The sequence below is a fragment of the Aotus nancymaae genome, unplaced genomic scaffold (assembly GCF_030222135.1).
Source record: "Aotus nancymaae isolate 86718 unplaced genomic scaffold, 86718_ANA_hifiasm-v0.15.2.pri h1tg000004l, whole genome shotgun sequence".
NCBI lineage: Eukaryota > Metazoa > Chordata > Mammalia > Primates > Aotidae > Aotus > Aotus nancymaae.
Genome location: NW_026988415.1, coordinates 24429715 through 24451685, shown reverse-complemented (window position 1 = coordinate 24451685; position 21971 = coordinate 24429715). Strand labels below are relative to the sequence as shown.

At 41.5% G+C, this 21971-nt stretch overlaps 1 protein-coding gene across 1 annotated transcript in view; it reads right to left on the bottom strand.

Moving 5' to 3' along the window:
- Positions 1-21971, bottom strand: part of TENM1 (teneurin transmembrane protein 1) — a 789930-nt gene that overhangs the window by 33830 nt on the left and 734129 nt on the right. Inside the window, exons 26-27 of the mRNA XM_012475269.3 lie at positions 9787-10153; positions 7510-8020 (exon numbers count right to left, since the gene is read on the bottom strand). Coding sequence (XP_012330692.2) covers positions 7510-8020; positions 9787-10153 — 878 coding nt within the window. The remainder of the gene's footprint in view (positions 1-7509; positions 8021-9786; positions 10154-21971) is intronic.

Below are 21971 nucleotides of genomic sequence, written 5' to 3'. Positions count from 1 at the left end.
TGGGCTGAGCAGAAGAGAAGGAAGAAGAGCAGAAGCAGGTGGTGTTTGACTCCTAGAAGGTAGGTAGAGATTGGGGAGGGGAGGAAGGCATTCCAAACTGAGGTATGAAGAAAGGCACATAGACTGATGGGATGTCTACTGGGGGACCAGCATTGCTGGAGCGCAAGGTTCTTATAGGAGGGTAGTGAGAGATGAGGCTGGAGAGGCATGCTGGGGCCGGAGCACGGGGGAACTGGCTTACTGGGCTCTGGAGGTAAGCATGCAGTCAGTAGACAATAAAGAAGCATAGACAGTTTTTCAAGGGGATAAAAGGATGATTCAAACAGTGTTTTGGTGGCAATGAATCTTGGAAGGGGAGAGACAAGGAGCAGAGAGAACTGTTAGGAGGCTGCAGCCTCAGTTCATGTAAGAGAAGATGGTGGTCTGTTACCTTCATTAAATATATTGTGATGGCCTATCATTGGGATTTGTCTTCCTCGCTAGACTGTACAACTCTCACATCTTTAGAGGGAGGACACAGTGTCTCATTCATTTTTATATTCTCCGTGTCTGAAACAGAGTAGATTCTCACTCCATGTACTTGTTGAATGAGTATAAATAGGATGCTGCCAGTGAAAAAAAAGGATGGGGGTGGATATGAGCGCCAATGTGGTTATAGAACCGACAGAACCATCTATAGTGCTTCTGGGAGGGCACACTCAGGTTACGTAGATGTGCTGTACAGTTTAGCTAAACTTCCCTACCAGCCTCTGTTACTTCTGTTCACTCTCTGTCTTTATTTCAGTTCTTCCCAGAAATACCCACGATAATTCTGTTTTACCCACTCTTGATCCTTATCAAAGACATAAAGCACAAGGAGAGGTGACCGAGCAAGGGTGTCGAGTCTCTATTTCTAAAGATCTGAAGTAACAGTCAACATTTCTATGTTCTTGTTTAATTGAAATCATTCACCTGCCTGGAGGCATGGGGCTGAACTATACAATGCCTTAGTTCCTTTTCTACTTGGGGATTCTAGAAGGCATTGGAAACATTGCATGTGTTTGGACTTACTGGGCATCACTAAGCATTTCTGCATGGGAATCACATCCTATCCCCAGGCAAATATCTCAGCCAGAGACGTGGCTTGTTTATCTTGCCCCCTATCCCTTCTGATCTTATAAGGGAGAAGGAGGAATCTGTCATTAGCCATCCATGATAAAACTGGGCATTTGTAAAACAGTCTAGAAGGCTCCCAGAGATATTATGAAGGCTTCTTCAACTTGTGGGTGGTGGTTTTTTGTTTGTTTTTTTGTTTTCTCGATGGAGGAGAGGATGTGTTAATAAAGCCCAGAAACAGAGAACGAGAAGACCAAGAATCAAGAGATCATGTAAATGGAGAGTCTTCTTCGAGTGGGAGGGCTTCCCACAAAGGGCAAGGGGCCTGAGGAACTGTCAATTGAGATTGGACCAGCAGCAGTGACACGACTGGTGATTTGGCCTTAGTCTGGGACCTTTTCAGTTTAGTAGAGCAGAAGCCTTTGCCAGAGAAACAAGCAAGGGCATCCTGGCTACTCTTGCAGCCTTGTGGAGAAAGGCTTGTCTGCTGTGTGAGTTGCTAGACCCCTCCCTCAGATCTCAGCTTCAGCAGCATTATTACAATTAGGAGCCCACCCGCGCCTCGGGCCAGAATGCCTGCCTCCTTCTGCCGGTATTTCTGCCTTGACAATCACTTCCTTGTTACCTGTTTATCTGTGGTCAGCTTCCCCCCTCCTCCCACACTTGGGACAGTCATGGGCAGTGATGCATCAAATACTAACACGTGGGGTGTGCAATTTTGATCCTGGTCCAAGTCAAATGGAATTATGAAAATCAGTGAACTATTTAAACAACATCACACTACATAATAAAAGCCCATGCACTACCACTCCACAAGATGCATTTTAAAATCCCATTTGGATTATCCACTGTTCAGGGTCATCTATGTCATTTTTCCTCCTGATAACTGCAGATAATAGAAAGCTGAATGGATTACGGACTGGTCTACTGTTACACGACTGTCTTCCATCCTGGCAAATTTCACTTCTGTTTCTTTCTGTTTCTCTTAGGCTCATCTCAGGACAGAATTTCTATTTCCACCTTTGCAAACAATTTGTCCCTTTGTCCACATAAAGAAACCTCCCTTTCACCTCAGGGAATTCCTCAAGTTCTTTTACGAGGGCCTGGTATCAGTGGTATGGCAACCTTTTACCGACCTTAGCACTGCTCTGACCCTGACTAGAAGAGTAGGTCAAATTCTGTGTTCTCCAACTTCCGAAGGACAAGAAAAAACTGGAAGAAGCACTCAGAATTAGCCAAAGCACTAGAGGACAAAAGTAAAAAAAAAAAAAAAAAAGGTAAAATCTTGTACAAAGACTGCAGGAAGAGTTAGTCACATTATGAAGGTTGGAAAGTTGCTCATTCCTGTTTACAGGCAAGAAGGGACAGGAGCTGTGTTTTGTTAAGGACTGCTGTTCAGGATCAGAATAGACTGCTTCAGGAGAAGAGGTACCTTCTCCTTTCAACAGATGCTATTTGACCAACAGGGTTTCAGTATAATTGTGGCTGGAGTTAAGAAGGTGGGAGAAATGGCAAATGATTATTCAGCCTCCCTTTTCATCTCCTGGTGCTACCCTATTTCTCTTTTCCTGCTACTTGAGGGGAAACTGTCGTAAGCCCACACGGTCCTCCTTTTTCTGGAAGGCAGTGTGGCAGCAGTGGAAAGACCACTGGAATAGAAGGTCAAGGACTTGACTCTGGATAAGCCAACAAGCAGGTGAATGGGCAAATTACTTCCCTATTCTGGGTTTCAGTTTCTTCATTTGTAAAATCACATCTAATATCTCTTTGTGGCCATAAAATTTCATGACTACCCCCATGTGGATGTCTGTGTTTCTCATAGCTTAGTGGGTTGAGATTGGTTATTCAAAAATGATGTTAGTTGATGCCTTTTCACTCACTGTTGGCCAAGTCCTGGTAACAGGCCTGGGCCACGTTCACTGTGAGAAGCTTGCCTACCACAAAGTGCCTGCATCAGTGTGATGCCAGTGGAAAACAAGCACACAAACTGTATGGCAAAAAATTACCTTCTCTGTTCCACATCCTCAATTTTCCCCTCTATATTGGATCATTTTTATGAGTATAGAAATAAGCTGTTATCTCTCTCACTTAAAAAACTCTTCTGTTTACTCTGTTTCTCCTCCAGCTCCAATTTCTCTGCTCTTCTTTACAGCAAAACTCCACAAAGAGTTCTTTACTCATTGTCTACAATCTCTTTCCTCCTAGTCTTCTAAATTATTATTATTGAGATATAATTCTCACACCATAAAAATCACCATTTTAAATTGTACAATCCAGTGACTCTCAGTACATTTGCAATGTTGTACAACCATCACTGCCACTTCTAGAACAGTTCTATTCATGCCCCAAATAAACCCCATACGAATTAACAGACACTCCCCATTCATTCTTCTCCTCAACTCTTGGCAACTACTAATCTATTTTCTGCCGTTGTGGATTTGCCTCTTCTAGACATCTCATATAAATGGAATCAGAAGAGTCCTTTGTTTCTGGATTCTTTCACTGAGCATAATGTTTTTGAGGTTCATCCATGTTGTAGCATGTAGCAGAACTTATTTCTTTTTATGGCTGAATACTATTTCATGACATGGATATAACACATTTTGTTTGTCTGCTCACTACTTGATAGGCATTTGGGTTGTTTGTACTTCTCAGTGATTATCAATAATGTTGCTATGAACATTTGTGTATCCATTCTCCCTTAAGAGACTATTCTCCTCAGGCTTTGGTCCCCCATGTATCACAGTGCCTGCTCTTCACAGTGCTAAATCAAATGGTCAATTCTAAGTCCTCATCTTACTTATTAGGAATATTTGGCACAGCAGATCACTCTTTTCTTCGGAATCACCTGTTTTATTTGTTGCTATGATCAGAATTTGTCCCCCTAAATTCAAATATTGAGACTTAATTGCCGATCTGATAGTATTAAGAGGTGAGGCCTTTAGGAGGTGATTAGGTCATGTTGTCTCTGCCCTCATGAATGCAATTAGCAATCGTATAAAAGAGCTGGGGAGAACCAGCTAGGTCCCATTTCGCCCTGCTCCTTCTGCCACATAAGGACTCCGCAGGTGGTGCCATTTTGGAAGCAGAGAGTAGCCCTCACCAGACACTGACTCTGCTGGCACCTTGACCTTGGACTTCCCAACCTCCAGAACTGTTAGAAATAGACTTCTGTTCTTTATAAATTACTAGTTTAATGTATTTTGTTATAGCGGCACAAACAGACTAACACAGTTGGCTTCCAGGACATCTCACTCTCCTCATTTTCTTTCCACTTCAGTGGCCTTTCCTTCTCAGTATCTTTTGCTGGTTCCTCTTCATATCCTCAATTCTTTTTTTTTTTTTTTCTTTTTGAGACAGTCTCTCTCTGTCACCCAGGCTGGAGTGCAGTGGTACGATCTCAGCTCACCGCAACTTCTGCCTCCCAGGTTCAAATGATTCTCCTGCCTCAGGCCTCCCTAGTAGCTGGGATTACAGGCACCTGCCACCGCACCTGGCTAATTTTTTGTATTTTTTAGTAGAGACAGGGTTTCATCATGTTGGACAGGTTGGTCTCAAACTCCTGACCTCAGGTGATCTGCCTACCTCGGCCTCCCAAAGTGCAGGGATTACACGTGTGAGCCACCGTGCCAGGCCCATATCCTCAATTCTAAACATGCAGTGCTTCATGCTCAGTCTTCAGATGTCTTTTCTTTATTGTCTATACTCACTTTCATTGAGAGCTCTCATCCCATCTCATGGTTTTTAAATGCAATCTAAACATTAGTAGATCTCAAATTTTACTGTTCATCCTCTCCCTTCAATTCCAGACTCATATATACAATTGTGTACTTGATATTTTCACTTAGATGCCTAATTAAATGATCATATCCAAAACTGAATTCCCAATCACCACCTCACAACCTTCCAGTATAATGTGTTCCTTGTATAATCTTCCCCTCTTGGTAAATGAAAACCAGTTGCTCAGGCCAAAAACTTCGGAGGTATCTCTGACCCCTCTTTCTCCCACACCCAATACTCAATCTTTCAGTAAGTCCTGATAGCTCTATTGTCAAAATATATTCAGAATTCTAGCACCTCTTACTGGCCCAACTTCCTGGTCCAAGTCATCATCTTTCGCCTGCATTATTGCAATAGTTTCTCCTGCTTCCCAGTAAGGTTCCCGTTTCTACTACGCAGTCCATTTTTAATACGGAGTGAGTTTTTAAAAAATGAAAGTCAGCTAATATCACTTCTTTACTCAAAACTCTCCAGTGGCTCCACTTCTTAGAGTCAAAGTCAGAGTCTTGAGAGTGGCCTACAAGGCCCCACATGAAGTAGTTCTGGTTACTTAATTGATTTCATGTCCTCATTATTCTCATTCATTCTACTTCCATCACAATGGCTGCCTTACTATTCTGCTCTTCCCTTTGCCTGGAATACTCCTCATACCCCCCACGCCCCGGATATACATATGGCTTACTTTCATCTCCTACAGATCTTTATGCAAAAGTCACCTTCTTGGTGGAGCTTTTCCTGTCGACCCAATCTGCAATAAAACCTCTTCTGCCCCACCCATTTGATCTCCCTTACCCTACTAGATTTTTCTCCATAGAACTTATCACCATTTGAAGTTCTATACATCTTATTCCTCTTCCTCCAGTACAATATAAATTCCATAAAAGTAGGGATTTTTATCTGTTTTGTTCATAGCTATATCCCCAGCACCTACAACATTGTATGGTATGTAGTAGGTGCTCAGCAAATATTTGTTGAACAAATACAGGAATGGTTGAACTGGTTCTTTTGAAAACTAGTTAATACTTCAGCCATTTCTTGCTGTGGGACTGAATTCCACCATTAGCTTTCAAAATAACTGTTTGCCTAATTTCAGCTGCAGTGTGATCTGGCTTGAGTTTTTAAAAAAGACATTAAAGCTTCTCATTAGAAACTTTATCTTTTCTAAGGGTAGTATATTTAAAAACACAGGCTCTTGAGTCAGACTGTTGGTGGTTGAATCCTGGATATATCTACGTGAATCAGGGCAGGTTAACTATTTTGTCCCTCAGTTTTTCTCATTTGTAAAGTGGGCATACTTAGGGGCACCTATCCTATGCTGTTATTATGGCGATCAAATAAACTCACATATGTAAATTACCTAGCCCAGTACCTGGCACTTAGTAAATCTTTAGCTAACCATAGCTTTTTATTACTCTTATTAAGATGTAAGAGAATTTGTTTCAAAAAATAGAGGAAGACTTGTAATAGAAACAACTGAATACATTTTTGTAAGTGAAACTAAAATAGCTGTCTGGCTCTTTTGTATAGATGGCATTTCTTTGGAAAACGATCCAAAACTTGAAGGCCAATTGTTTTGTCCCTTTCTTCAAGAGGCTTTCATGGGACTGGACATATTTTGTATATCCTTCCAAAATAGTCACACTTGGAACCCCTCATACTTTAATATCTCCACTTCTCACATTCTTCAACTTCGATGCCATTCCAGACTCTGAATTCAGATTCCATGGATTATCTCACTCAGTATACTGGTTAAAATCTCAGCAAGTCCTTTTGTGGGGAAAATGCTTCCTGAGTGCCAGCAGACCAGCTTTCTAAATGGGCTGACTTGCAAACAAGGTCGTCTATGCTTTAAAAGGCAAGAACAATGGTCTCTATTTCTGTGTTATGGCACCTCCTAGTAGCTTGCTGTCAGACACACTTTGTGTGAGTTCCCAATTAAACAAAGTTATCACAGTTCCAGTCTGTAAATGCCAAAATGTGCTGGATTATTTGACTTGTGCAGGGACCCGAGGAAGCCCAATCCCTTACAGAGCATTTAGCTCTTCATTTTACAGAAGCAGCCAGTGGAATGGAGACTCTCCTATTCAGCATTTGCCCTGCATAATTCTCCTCTTTCTTTCCAGGGTCCACTTCTTATATTTGAACTTCTCTCTTGCCTCCCACAGCAACTTACACTGAGTTGGGCTGGGCTGGGCTGGGCACATATTCATTTATTCATTCATTAAACCCCACAGGGCTCAATAAATACTTGTTAAGTCACACTGCTTCTTTGCTGCTTTAGAACTATACTCTAGTTTTGTTATTTAAATGAAATTTTACCTTGTCTTCCCAGGGAGGCTGTAAATTTCTTGAGTACTTGTACTTCTACCTCATTCCTGTCTCCTGCAGTGCCACACTTGAGTCTTCCTGCATGCAGTCCATGTTTTTATTATTAAGCTCTGCAAACTGCTCTGGAAAAATGGGTCTGAACTCTAAGAATTGGGTAAAATTTTCTCCTTGACTTTTTAATTTTTTTATGCTGGTTGTTAGGAGAAAATGGCATGTAACACCCAGCAATTACTAAGCCATTTTCCCAGTGTAATACAATTTCACATAAAAACCTAACAAAGCCCATGTCGAGAATTAGAAACTTACTCATAAACGGTTGTCCATCCATTTTCGTTACTTTTGGTAGCCAGAAGTCCTGTGTTTCCTGGGTAGGTCATCAAGGCCAGGTTATAGCCTTGTGCTGACACTCTTTTCAGGACTCCATTGCTGCTTATGGTCAGCCAGTATACTTGTCCGCCAGGCACCACAAGCCACAGGGGCATTCCACCTGCATCACGGCGAATGTGCACTGAATTGCCGTTGCTGCTGGTAATTGCACCCAAGTCACCTTCAGCATTGTAGGTGAAGTTATAAACATAGTCCCTTGTTATCAAGTTTAGGGTGTGCAAGTGGGTGCCATTGACAGTGAACTGGTACAGTTCCTGATCAGCAGGTGAAGCAATTTCATAAAGGTTCATGTCATTTAGGTGGGCTTGATTCCTGCTGATGGTACGAATTCGAACATTTCCGAGGTCTGCCACATAGAGGGTACCATCAGGTGACACTGCTAAGGAGGAAGGGGCTTTCATCTTTGCATCTTTGGCATAGCCACCATCACCTGTGGGAGAAAGACTCTGGTTTTAATAATTGGCATCATAAGCATTTATATGAACGTACCACAGACAGAAAGTTCTGAGCATCAAGAATCATTTTAAAGGAAACAATCCGTGAACCAACATTCTCTGCATGTCATCGTTGAAAAATATGAAGCCTATTATTCAAAGAATTGTAATTCTTGAGTCAGTACCACTGCAGATGAACAGTAAGACGTAATTATCTCAGTTACACCAATTTTGTGAAATCCTCAATCCTGCTGTTCAGAATCTATTGTATTGTTAGATACAAGAAACAGAAATAATGATAGCCAGACAAAATTTGGCTGGAAATCTGTGAGATTCATGCCTGTCAATGCTTTCAGGATCTGTTTCAGGACTTTTCAGTCCTGCCATGCCTAGATGCCCTTTCTTCTATTAATTTCCATTGTCACACTGTCAAAATACACTAAGTCTGTAAGTGCAACAATGATTCAGAACATCAAATTTGATGTCTGGAATAAACATTAGATTTGCTTTGACCGAAAGATACAAATTAGCAAAATATCTATAAAACTAATTGTCCAAGAAAACATTGGAAATATTGATCAAAAGTCATATCGACCAAATTGCTCAGTCCTGACTCCCCTGGCCTAAGGAAAGGCAAAGGTTAAGAGAACCATGCTGGCCTCGATGAGCAGTTTAATAGCATTGCATGTAGTATGGAGGGATTTCCACATCCCAGCAATAATTGTATCTGTTCACATTAAGAGGACTGTTTGCTATCTGAGATATCCACTTCACGTTTTGGGAAAAAGGCTCTCTTTTTTTTTTTTTCCAATTTCAATTATAAGGAAGCTTCACTATGGGTTATAGAGAAAGTCTTAGATTTTTAAAAAGCAATGTATCTAGCAGACCAATGTCCTCAGAACTCTCCATTGTCAGATTTAATTTTGTCCATCTATCCCAAAGGTAGTCTGTTCTTAGTCCCTTTGAGTCTCAAATAGCACATGTTTTCTTTTTTGTTTGTTTTTTTTTTTTGAGTCGGAGTTTCGTTCTTGTTACCCAGGCTGGAGTGCAATGGCGCGATCTCGGCTTACTGCAACCTCCGCCACCTGGGTTCAAGCAATTCTCCTGCCTCAGCCTCCCGAGTAGCTGGGACTACAGGCACGCGCCACCATGCCCAGCTAATTTTTGTATTTTTAGTAGAGATGGGGTTTCACCATGTTGACCAGGATGGTCTCGATCTCTTGACCTCGTGATCCGCCCACCTCGGCCTCCCAAAGTGCTGGGATTATAGGCATGAGCCACCGCGTCTGGCCGTAGCACATGTTTTTAATGTGAAAACCAACCACTTATGGGGAAGTATTTTTTTCCTCAGCTAAACTAGTAAATGTGGGTTTTACCTAGTTTTCCTTTCTCTAAGGTACACATATTTAATAATATCATGATCTTTCACTTGTATAGTGGTCTTAACTTTTTAAGAGTATAAACATTTTTATTATACTAGTTTATCCTCAGAATAGCAAGGTGATATAACTGAGACAAGTGCCATCTTTGTTAAACAAATGAAACAAATGAGTCATGAAGAGATCTTGCAGCTTTCCTAGGGTCACTCAGTGAGTCAGTTATGAGAACAGCTAGGTGATCTGACTCCTAATCCATTGCTTTCTCCACTAGCTCATACCAATGTTTGCAAGTAACAATTTCCTTTTCCTTTTGACTTCACTGGGGCACGTTTTTCTTTTCAAAACAGAGAGGGGGAGCTGGTGAATTGCTAAAAAGGTCATACCTGAAAAACAGTCACAGTTTGGATCAATTTTGCAGTCACAGTCGGTGGGGGCACCAGCGATGATGGAGATTTCCCCATTGGTGGTTACTTGCTGAATGCGGTTTACTTTCCTCTCGTCTGTTTCAGCTATGAAGAGCAGCCCGCTGTGAGAGACAGTGATGGCCCTCGCTGACTCTAGAGTGGAGTGAATTGCTACCTTGCTGACCAGGAAATGATCGATGCCTGGCACCTGGCAGTGAATGGGGCGCCCTGCAATGATCCGCACGCGCCTGTTCTCAGAAATTTGTAGCACAATGTTGTTATCCAAGACATACAATGAATTGTCCATAGGATTGACGGCAAGGTCTGTTGGCCACTCTAATCGCACCTGTGAAAAAAACAGAACACATACCATTAGGTTTACATATCTTTCCAGGGGTAGTTTTACCTTGAAAAAAGAAAAAAAATTGGTGTATGGTTTCCTCCTGTCTCATGAATTTTAGCAACATTGGTGATGTCTGGAAAAGTGGAGAGGGAGGGATGATTAATCACATGTTCTAGTAAACATATTTGTCATTTATGCCATTTACAACATAATGTAATTTTTTCCAATAATTTCAGAAGGATCATCTAGAGTAGAGGTTTTCAGAGTGTGTTCTCTGGACCAGCAGCAATAGTAGTATCCGGGAACTTGTGAGAAATGCAAATTCACAAGTCCCACCCTAGACCTGTTGAATCAGAAACCCTGGGGGTGGGGACCCAAACATCTGTGTTTTGCCAAGGCTTCCAGGTGATTCCAAGGATCATTGCTGGAGGAATTCTGGTAGCTATGATACTCAAATCTCTCTCACTGTCCTGTAGATGTATAGGAGAGCAAAGTCATACAGGCTTCTGGATGACAGAATGCCAGAGAGATCAGATTTTACTCAATGAGCAACCTTTTGCAACAGGACCTACCTTTAGCACAGACCTAGCATCCACCTTGTGGCACAGTTCATCAGCTGATGATTTAGGATCCTAGGATGCAGCGCGCTGCTTACTTAGCTTGGCCTAGTTCACTCCACAGGTTCCCCTTTTCAGCAAAGAAACAGGTTGTGTTTTTCTTTCACTGAGTGTTTGCCGAGAACCTTTCTCTGGGTTAAGCCTTGTGCTAAGCTTTGGGGGCTCAAAAATGACTATGACACAGCCTCTGTCCTCAAATGATTTGTGGAGTAGAGTTCTTAGAGGAACCATTAGGCAGTTACTCTCCATATTATGAAAAGAAGGCAAGAGAGATGGTAAGCGACCACTTCACCTGCACTGGGAGTCAGGAGGCAGGATATTCCCAGAGAAGTCGTACCTAACTAAGGTCTGAAATGAACAGTAGCAGAAGCATGGGGTAAAAGTTGAGGGGGGAGGGGTATCAGAGTTGAGGAAAATCTGGGTGATGGGAAAAGCATGGGTGAAGGTCCAGAGGTTAAAGACAGCATGGCCCATCCAGTTTACTACAAATAATTCAGTAAGACTAATAATAGGCTGGGTGAGAGAGAGAGAGCTGAGTGATGAGGCCAGGTGTTATGGACTCAATTGTGTCCTCCACAACTTCATATGTTGAAGCCCCAACCCCCAGTGTGACTGTATTTGTAGATAGGGCCTTCAGAGAGGTAGTTTAGATTAAATGAGATCATAATCTAATCCAATAGGACTGGGGTCTCTCCAACAAGAAGAAGAGATACCAGGAATGCTTACACACAGAGGGATGACTATATGAAGAGACAGCTAGAAAGCAGCCTTCTGCAAGCCAAGGAGAGACACCTCAGAAGAAACTAAACCCACCAATATCTTGATCTTAGATGTCTAGCCTCCAGAAGTTTGAGAAAATACATTTCTGTTGTTTAAGCCATTCAGTCTGTAGCGTTTTGCATGGCTGCCCTAGCAGACTAATACATCAAGTGCTATGATTTGAATGTGTCCCCCAGATTTCATGTGTTGGAAACATAATCCTCAAATTCATATGTTGATGGCATTTGGCGGTGGGGCCACATCCACCACCTCAAACGTTTATCATTTCTTTGTGTTAAGAACATTTAAAATCCACTCTTGCAGCTATTTGAAAATATATAACAAATTGTTGTTTACTATAGTCACTCTATAATGCTATAGAACACTAGAACTTAGTCTTCCTACTTAGTGGTATTTTTGTATACATTAAGCAACCTCTGGCTATCCGTACCCATTTTCCCAACCTCTAGTAACCACTATTCTACTTTCTACTTTTATGAGATCCACCTTTTTAGCTTTCATATATGAGTGAGAACATGTAATATTTATCTTTCTGTGCCTGGCTTTTTTCACTTAACATAGTGTTTGATATGGTTTGAAATCTGTGTTCCTGCTCAAATCTCATGTTCAGTTGTAATCTCCAGTGTTGGAACTGGGTCCTGGTGGAAAGTGAAGTTCTTATGAATGATTTAGTACCATTCCCCTTTGGTGCTGTACAGTGAGTGAGTTCTTATGAGATTGCATTGTTTAAAAGCGTATAGCACCTTCCCCTTCTCTCTCTCCTTCTCCTGCTCTGGTCATGTGAGGTGCCAGCTCTCCTTTGCCTTGGCCATGATAGTGAGCTTCCTGAGGGCTCCCTAGAAGCTGAGCAGATGCCAGCACCATGCTTCCTGTACAGCCTGCGAAACCATGAGCCAATTAAACTTCTTTTCTTTATAAATTACCCAGTCTTAGGTATTTATTTATAGCAGTGTAAGAATGGACTAGTACAGTGTCTTCCAAGCTCATTTATATTGTCACAAATGACAGAATTTTGTTCTTTTTTGTTGCTAAATAGTATTCCACAGTGTATATATACCACATTTTCTTTATCCGTTCATCTGTTGATAGACACTTAGGTTGAGTTCATGTCTTAGCTGTTGTAAGTAGTGCAGCTATCTCTTTGACACACTGATTTCCTTTACTTTTCTGGATCATATAATAGTTCTATTTTTAATTTTTTGAGGAAATTCCATGCTGTTTTCCATAACGGCTGTACCCTAATTTACATTTTCCTTTCTCTTCAACTCACCAGCATTTTTTTTTTGTATTTTGATAATAGCCATTCTAACTGGGGTGGGATGATATCTCATTGTGGTTTTGATTTGCATTTCTCTGTTTGAAAGATAATTAGGATTAGATAAGGTCATAAGGGTGGGGTCCCCATGATGGGACTGGTGGCTTTATAAGAAGAGGAAGACAGACTTGAGCTGGCATGTTTTTGTCCTCTTGCCATATGATGCCATTCTACCATGTTATGATGCAGCAAAAAGGCCCTCCCCGGATGCCAGTGCCATGCTCTTGAGCTTCCCAGCCTTCAGAACCAAGAGCTAAATAAATATTTTTCTTCATAAATTACCCAGTCTGTGATATTCTGTTATAGCAACAAAAAGCAGACTAAGACATTGGGTAATGGAGGGAAGCACATGTCCAGTTTTGTTGTGATGGCTGTGGGAAGCCACTGAAGGGCTTTAAGTAGGGGTGTGATATAGTTATATTTGGGTTCTAAACAGATCATCCTGGTTGCTGTCCAGACTATATTAGAGGAGGAGATGAGACAGGAAGCAGGCAGGCAGTTGGGGGCTGCTGCACGGGCCCAGGTTAGGGATTATGGCGCCTGAACTGGGATGGCAACAATGGGCATGGAGAAAAGCAGATGGATTTGGGACATGTGAAAGAGTTGGAAGCAAAAGGACTGTGTGTGTGTGTGTGTGTGTGTGTGTGTGTGTGTGTGTCTGGTGTGCCTTGTGCCAAGTGATGTGCTAGGCACTGGAGACATGAAGGCGAGCTAAACATGGCTTCACCTTAGTTCCTTTCTAGACACAGGAATTGATTCAACACCTGCCCTGACATCTCCTTGATAGTAACTATTTATCCCTGGGCACTTCTCAGAGAACTGTGTTCCACACTGTTCCCCACCCCACCACTCACTTGTTCTCTATCTCTTTTCTTTTAGGCTAGAAAAAGGCAGAAAAAAAGTCCCATTCATGGCCAAAATAGTAACAGCAGTGTAGCCACTCTTCTTTTGTGCTTTGAGCGAGAGCCCAAGGAAGGCTTTGTTTTTCTTGTGGAATCTAAAAGTCTGAAAACAAGATATGAGCTATCATTGCATTCTGAGACCCACTACTTCCTCAGCTCAAAGAGGCTTACAAGCAATCAGTAATGAAGTGGATAAAGGTCAATCTGAGATAAGGCTCTTCTTCTAATTGTGTCTCATTAGGGAGGGCAACTGGTGATGTTCTGAAAAGGACAAAGGTTGTCTTTGATCTCCTCTACTGCACCATGGGCTCTTTGCCCATGTCTCTGAGTGTCTCTCCCAGACATCCAGCAGCCTCATTCTGTTTCCATATTTCTATGTGCCCTCCACCTTTATCCACATAGGCTGGCCTTCTCTGGTCAGTACCAGATGCCTCTGCACAGCTAGGAATTTGAGTGCTAATGGGGTATAAAGCTGAGCTTGTGTTACGCATGTTCTACAAAGCCTTTCGGACTGAGGCCATTGGATAAACATTAAACACCAGCCTTAACAGCTCCCAGAGCGGTTTGCGGTGATGTCTTCCTCGGCACGTCTGTCTGAGGCCTTTGCATGTCAGTGCCCTGCCACTGAGAGGGACAGTGAACGCCTGCTGCTTCGGAGGGAGCTGACTCCTCCACTGTGCACCCCTGCCTTGGACCTCTATGCACTATCATGCTTGTCCAGAAGCTGTCTGTGTGCACTGGTCCTATGGAGCATAGTCCCCCAGGAAATTAGCTGGGGCTGGCTGAGGAAGAGGAAATGAATTCATTTCCGTACAACACTCCTATTTTGATTGAGCCTCAAGTCAGTGACCCAGAAAAAACAAACCTGGCAGAAATGACGTTCTAATTATCCCCACTCTGGGAGCCGAGGCCAGGGCAGAGGCTGGGGACAGCACACACCTGGCAGAAGCCAGAGAAGGAGCATGTTTCAGATTCTGTTTTTAGCTATCAAGGCTGCCTCTGAGATAAAGGCTGGTAGTTGGAAAAGAAGCTGTTAAATTCTCCAACTCGCCCAACCAGATTTAAACCAATATGATTGATGTCATGTTTATTATATTTAATTTTGCCTTAAAAATACACCAGCTATTTTGTCTGTTTGTTTTCTTTTCCATGAAATAAGTCACCCTCTGGCAGCTTCCTGTGACTAAAGTGCCCTTTGTGCTTCTGAGCCATTTTCTATACCAACTACACAGATTCCCTTTAATTCCCATTTGATTTGGCTGGGCAGCTTGTCTGTGAAATCTCCGAAGATGAAAGATGTGTGGCTACTTAGTAGTTGAGGGTTTGCCTTTTCAGAAGCTGGACCTCTTCACCTCTCTTAGCTTGTCAGTTCCTTTTATGTCCTTCTCATGTTAAATACTCCTACTGCCAGGTAATTTTTCAAGGAACCGGTGCCTTACGCTCACACACAGAAACACTGTATTTACTACCAAGACATTTCCATAACATACAGCTTAATACAAAGAATGGAGTCTTTGAGCTGATTCTGACAGTTAGAATTAGTATCAACTAGTTGCAAAGAGACCCTAGAATTATATGATACTGAGGTGGGGCTAACGTTGACCCCTAGTTGCTGCCAACATTTGTCCAAATGATTTCTTGGGGTGAATCAACACTTCTTTTGGGGGGTGGGGGCAGAGATTGAAGAGCAGCAGCAATGCTCTGTAAGCTCTGCCTAGTGACTGGCCTACAGGCAAACCATTCGGCCTAATTTGTGGTGGTTGCCCCACCTTGTAAAAATCCATTAATTCGTTTGAAATGTCAAAATGTATTTAAGCTAAATTGGCATTAAAGGTCACTTGTGGAGCCACCCGCTGGTGGAATGTGCCCATCTCCTAACGACCTTCCCTAAGAAACAACCCTGAGCAGAAAGGAGCTCTTGGTCAGGATGTCAACCTTTGACAGTGTTATGTCTTCCTCTGCGAATTGAAAACTTGCCTTGAAGGGAGTTGACTCTCAGGTCAACCAGTCCTATGGTTGGTTTAGAGATCCAGCTAATTTTGACCTAAGTAGCCGTTTATAAAGCAGCAGAATCCTATAGGGAGAAATCCATGTTTAAAAGCAATATCTAAATATAAGCCATTGGTTAGACTAAACTAGAAAATGTCTAAATTACGTATAAGCCTAATCACATACTGTAGGCTCAGTCTGCCATTTGTATACTTGGGCTCCTCTAACAGTTTGAGTCCTGGTTCTCACTCTTATTAGTGTGTAACCCTGGGCAAATTACATATCTTCTATGAGTCTCTGGTTTCCTCATCTGTAATAAAACAAGGAGGCTAATGATAGTATATCTACTTGTAAAGTTATTGTGTGGATTAAATGAGATAATGGCATAAGTTGCTCAGCCCAGTGCCTGGCACACACTAAGGGATAGCAAGTGGTATTAATAGTAATAGTTTTATAGTCATAGACCTTTAGAACTAGGGGGAACCTAGCCCAGTTACCATTTGATGTAGCTCCTTTTCAACAGTGTTTTCCAGACTTCAATTGTCCCTGTACCACCTTCATGAATTTTGCCTTACCCCTACATCACCTGCACTATTATTGACTTAATATTTTTTCTTTAAATTGACCTACTTTTACATTGTGAATAGGTGCTGCCCCTTTCCTTTGAACTATTACGTAATCAATAACACATGAAATTACAGGCCCAGTCATCTGAGTCATTAATAGAAGTGACTACTCTTTACTTGGGTGTCAGGTACTTCATATGGTTTTTTACTTGATATACTTATAAAAATGACTTGAGAAAAAACTATTAACATCCCCACTTGCAGATACATGCTCTTAGCCCCTATGCCATCTGATTCATCATTCAGAAGAGTGGACAGGTTTCTTCATTCTTGTCTCACCAAATCTGGCCTTCCCTTACCCACTTTTGAATCAACCTAAAGGTTGCTCTCTTTGGCTGTGAAGGTCAAGACTTGTTACGAGTTGTGTGATTTATCTTTTCTTTGTCATCTGTTATCTTTCAGTTCAATGCTTTCTGAGTTTCTACCACGTGCCAGGGACTGTGGCGTGGTCACGTTGGGGTCACCACCTGAGATGTTGATCACCACTGTCAGGGTCACCATATGTGGCGTTGATCACTTTGAGGTCACCACCTGAGATGCTGATCATCTCCTGTGGAGGTCTGTCCTGCAGACCCTGACTTAGCAACAGATGAATGAAATACACTCTCATACACCAGAGTACAGTACAAGAGTCGGGCTAGGGGGTCGGTTAGCTGCAATTGCCCTCTGAAAGCAGCTGATAACCCCCTAGATCGACTCTTGTACTTTACTCTGGTGTATGAGAGTGTATTTCATTCATCCATCGCTAAGTCAGGGTCTGCAGGACAGACCTCTGCAGGAGGTGATCAATGTCTCAGGGCACTATGTTATAAAAGTCAATAAACAGATTTTTGATCCTGATTAGTTCAAGGCAGATACAGAAATAGGTCATTTAACATAATGTGGTTAAGTGTCATAAGTGCCATGATAGATGTATGCCCAGAATGATATGGAAACACAGAGGAGGGCGTTTGGGGCAAGATTCCTAGAAGAGAAAAGTAAACTTAATTTTGAAGGATGAAGCAAAGGTATTGAGAAAAAGCAACGTAGGAAGGGTGATCTTGGCAGAGGGAAAAGGATGAATAAAAGCACAGAAGCATGAGATCATATGAGAGTGAAAAATCTAACTGCTGTCTGGGATTCCTTAGGCATAAAATAAGGTAGGTGGTAGTGGTGAGTTCTAAATGATTGCTAGGACTAGGTCCAGGTTTCCTCACTGGCCCACTATTGTCAGGTGGTGCCAGTCCTGTGCGTTGTAGGATGTTTAGCAGCATCCCTAACCTTTACACAATAGGCGCCAGTAGCACCTTACCCCCAGTGGTGGAAACTGGAAATATCTCCAGACATTGCAAAATATCTCTTGAGGGGCAAAAATGTCTCTTGCTGAGAATCACTGGATTAAGTCATGAAGAGGGGTGTATACTGATAGCTTTAGACTTAATCTGTATGTATTGAGGAGTCTCCACTTTAAAGTGGAGAGCAGACATGGTCAGATTAGTATTTTAGAAAGATTGCTTAGGCTGCATTTTGGGGAACAGGCTGGAGGGAGACCAGACTAGATGCAGGAGAACCAATTTGGAGGCCACCATTCACTGGTACATTCATCCATTAATATATCCTTTTATCCAACTATCTGACAGATATCTGAGTCCTGATCTGGATAGACACAGTCCCTGCCTTCATGGAACCTGGAGTCTGAAACATGGCTTCTCATACTTTTTGATTTACTGATCCATTTGAGAATCTGATGAAAGCTATGTACTCCGTCCCTAGAAAAAGGCTCCAGTGTACTAGAAGGAAGTAGTTAGGAGCTCAGGCTCTGGAGTTAAGACTTCCGGGGTCAAAAATTCCATCTGTGTCATTTGCTGTCTCTGTGATGTCAGCACAAATCAGTTAACCTATCTGAGCTTCTGTTACCTCATTTACAAATTGAATAGAGTAACACTATCTTTTCAAAAATTGTTACTGGAGTAAGATGGGAAAAAAATACATAAACCATCTAGCACAGTGCCTGGTACATTAAAAGAGCTTTGTAGAGACTAGCTAGTTTTAAAAATTATGGAACATGTGTGTATTTGTGCTGGTCCCTGTCTATTGTTCACTTCCTTGGCTAGTTCATAAACTCTTAAGTTTTATCATATAGTCATGCTTTCAAGGCTTCTCCTGATTCTATATCACCAGCCATTTCCTCCTTGTTTATCTATTCCATTCCTTGAGAATCTTTCTAAGCTATATATCCTCCAAGAAATATTTTGCTGATATTGAGATATATTATCTCATATATATTGGTCAGCCAATTTCATGTCTAATATTTTAGTTTATTACTTGGACTCCCCACTGTTAACTGTAACAGTACTCTTGGTACAATTCCAACTATAGAAAATGCTACCTTCACTGATTTCCTTTCTTCTGTCAATAAATGTCTATTTATTTCACGTTACATACAATACTATGCACTAAGGAGCCAACTTCATTCAGGACAGACTGGATTCCTCCCCTCAAAACGTTTATCTTCTTTTGCTGACTTCATTTACTTCACCTTCCAGTATGTACAAGAGGTTGTTAGTGACATAGGGCAGTAGACTATTTCTGTTCCAGTTTATTCATTTTAAGAAGTGAACATTTATGGAAGAGCCTCAAAAACATATCATGACTGTTACTATATTTTACAATTGTCACCAAGTGCTAATAGTTTCTTTTCCCTAAGTTCAAGTGTGCTGAACAAACCAGTGGTTTCCCAAAAGATCTTGCCTCCCCGTTTTAAACATGACACTTCTAATCTCCCTCCTTTACTACATTTGGAGCATTGTGGCTCATTTAAAAAATGACTCTGTTTGATTTTGATGTGTGAGTCCTCTTCAGTAGGAATTTCCAGGAAGTGTATGATTATCTCTTCTGTAGTATGCCAGCCCTGGGGAAGAAGCCGTGACGGGACTGAGTGCTCTCTGCCAGGTGTTCTGCCAGCTCCATGTTAGATTTTTCCGTACTTCTAAAAGCTGACAACTCCAGATTGTTAGCATCACTTTTTGTCAGTTTTCAAATGGCCTTCTCATTTCTTGACACTGATACTGTCTGAGCTTCTTCAAATTTATAAAAGAGGGAAAAAGCCATCTGGAGAAAGTTTGTTTTTTTGCACTTGGAAAGCACAATGACACCTTTGAGAGTGATGACCTTTATTGATCTTGCTTTTAATAACTGGACATTATTAGAAGATGAAATATACCATGATTACATGGCCTTGTCAATAGGGTAAATTATTTCCCATTATCTTAGATCCACACTCTTGTGTCTCTGCATAATGGCCGGAGAGTTTGAAGAACCTCTCAACCTTTGGTCAAATGCATTGGCATGGTCTGTTTCCATGGCTTCCCAATTAGAATAACTGACACTTAAGTTGCATTATTCATCACAAATGAATAGCTAGGATCAATCTAATCAAGAGCAACAATTTGGCTGATCCTGAGAATTATTCTACTGTAGAGGATATAGATTACATTGCATCTACCCCAATGTTCGTAAAACATTTTGGAAGTGAGGAAACAAAGCAAAGCAAAAGCAAACCAAACTTCCAAAGTAGTCCTAGTATATTTCATCTTCTAATAATTTCCACTTTTTGCAAGCAAGATCAATAAGGGCCATCACTCTTTTAGGTGTCATCATGTTTTCTAACTGTAGAAAACCAAGTTTTATCTAGATGGATTTTCTCTCCTTTTTATAAATTTGAAGAAGCTCAGACAACATCAGGGTCAAAACAAAATGTTAAATTTGTGGTTCCTAAAATTCCTGTAGCAGAAACTGCTGGTTCTATGCCTATTCTGTTATACATCCACTCTTTCCTCTGGATTATACTCCCAGTTTTTTTTTTTTGTTTGTCTGTTTGTTTGAGATAGAGTCTTGCTCTGTCACCCAGGCTGGCGTGCAGTGGCACGATCTCAGCTCACTGCAACTTCTGCCTCCCAGGTTCAAGCGATTCTCCTGCCTCAGCCTCCCAAGTAGCTGAGACTACAGGTGTGTGCCACCACTCCTGGCTACTTTTTTTTTTTTTTGGATGGGGTTTCGCCACATTGGCCACACTGGCCTTGAACTCCTGACCTCAGGTGATCCATCCACTTCGGCCTCCCAAAGTGCTGGGATTACAGGCATGAGCCACCATACCTGGCCAACTCCCAGTTTTTTAATCTGAGCACGTTGCTGTTTAGAATAGAAGACATTCCAGCCTTATTTGCAATGATCTGTAGTCATGCGAAGTTCCAGGCAATGATATGTAAGAGGAAGTGTGGAAGCACCCACACTTACAAATAGATACTTAAAAAGGTTGCTTAAGGAGAGCTGACCCAACTGGAAGGAGGCTCTTTTTGCCCTTTCTTCCATTCTGCAATGTGGATATTCCAGTGAGAGTTCTAGCAGATGTCTTGGACCATGAGGTGGCCTTGAAAATGGAAGTTATGTGTTAGAGTGGCATGGCAAAAATACAAAACCTGGAACCCAGATAACACTGTGGAGCTACCGTCTCAGCCCTAAACCACACATCTAGTCTGACTGCTTTGTTGCTTACATCACTGTTATGTTAGGGTTTTCTTTATTCTTGGTTGAATCTAATCGCAGTGAAGACAGGGCTCTGTTAGGCTTTGGTCTTGAATGGAGTTACTGACTACAATATTACAGTCAAACTGCTCTAACAGATTTCTAGTTTTACATCGCTGGATGAATCACCTATGATTGCAAAATTAAATAACTAAATTGAAAAAAATTAAGGTCTGAAAGAGACTGACACATGTAGCAAAATCCGCTAGGGCAGCCCTTTGTTAAGAGGATGACTAATAGCTTAAACCTAGTGATTAACCTCAAGCATTCTTGAATGCCTAGGGCTCCATCTTTGGGTACTTCAGGCTGCTTTTCCATCTCCATGACTCACTCATTTAGATCCAGTACTTCTCTCTTATCCTAAAATCCTTGTTTGTCTTCCTATGTTCTCTACCAGGCCTACGAGTTTTCAAGGGCAAAGACGAGAACTCTTTTATGTTTGCCTTCCCAGTATCTGGCATTAAGTTGGCAAACGTTTGTTGAATGAAAACATCACTGCTTCATTGACAGTAACGTTTTCAGTCCATGAAAGCATTTAAAAAATTATAATATGCAAATAGGCTGTAAGAAAATCTATTTCTCATCAACATGTTTGTGTCAGTAAATCTGGGTTTCCAGAGACCCACTAAGGTTAATGTAAGTTGCCATATTTCCTCAATTTTAAGAAATGCATTTCCCATTGCCTCCATATTTTAACTATTCTATGAAGTGAAAAAGATGTGTCTTATAGTCAATGTGTATGTTTGATGAAACATTTCTCCCCACTACCCAAAGATATCAAACTGATGCTCTGTCTTATGGTCCATGGTGTCTTAGAATTTAGGAAACATGGTATTTCCATTTTGGTCTGGGGAGTTGGGGAATCCCCAAGGCTCTTTTGGAAAGTCTATGAGGTCAAAACTATTTTGCTAATAATATTACGTGTATTTTGTACTTTACCATGTGTATATAGTGGCGCTTTCCAGAGGCTACCTCAGGCTAGTGTATCTTCAGTTTAAAAAAATTAACACTTTTATTTTCTAATAAGGT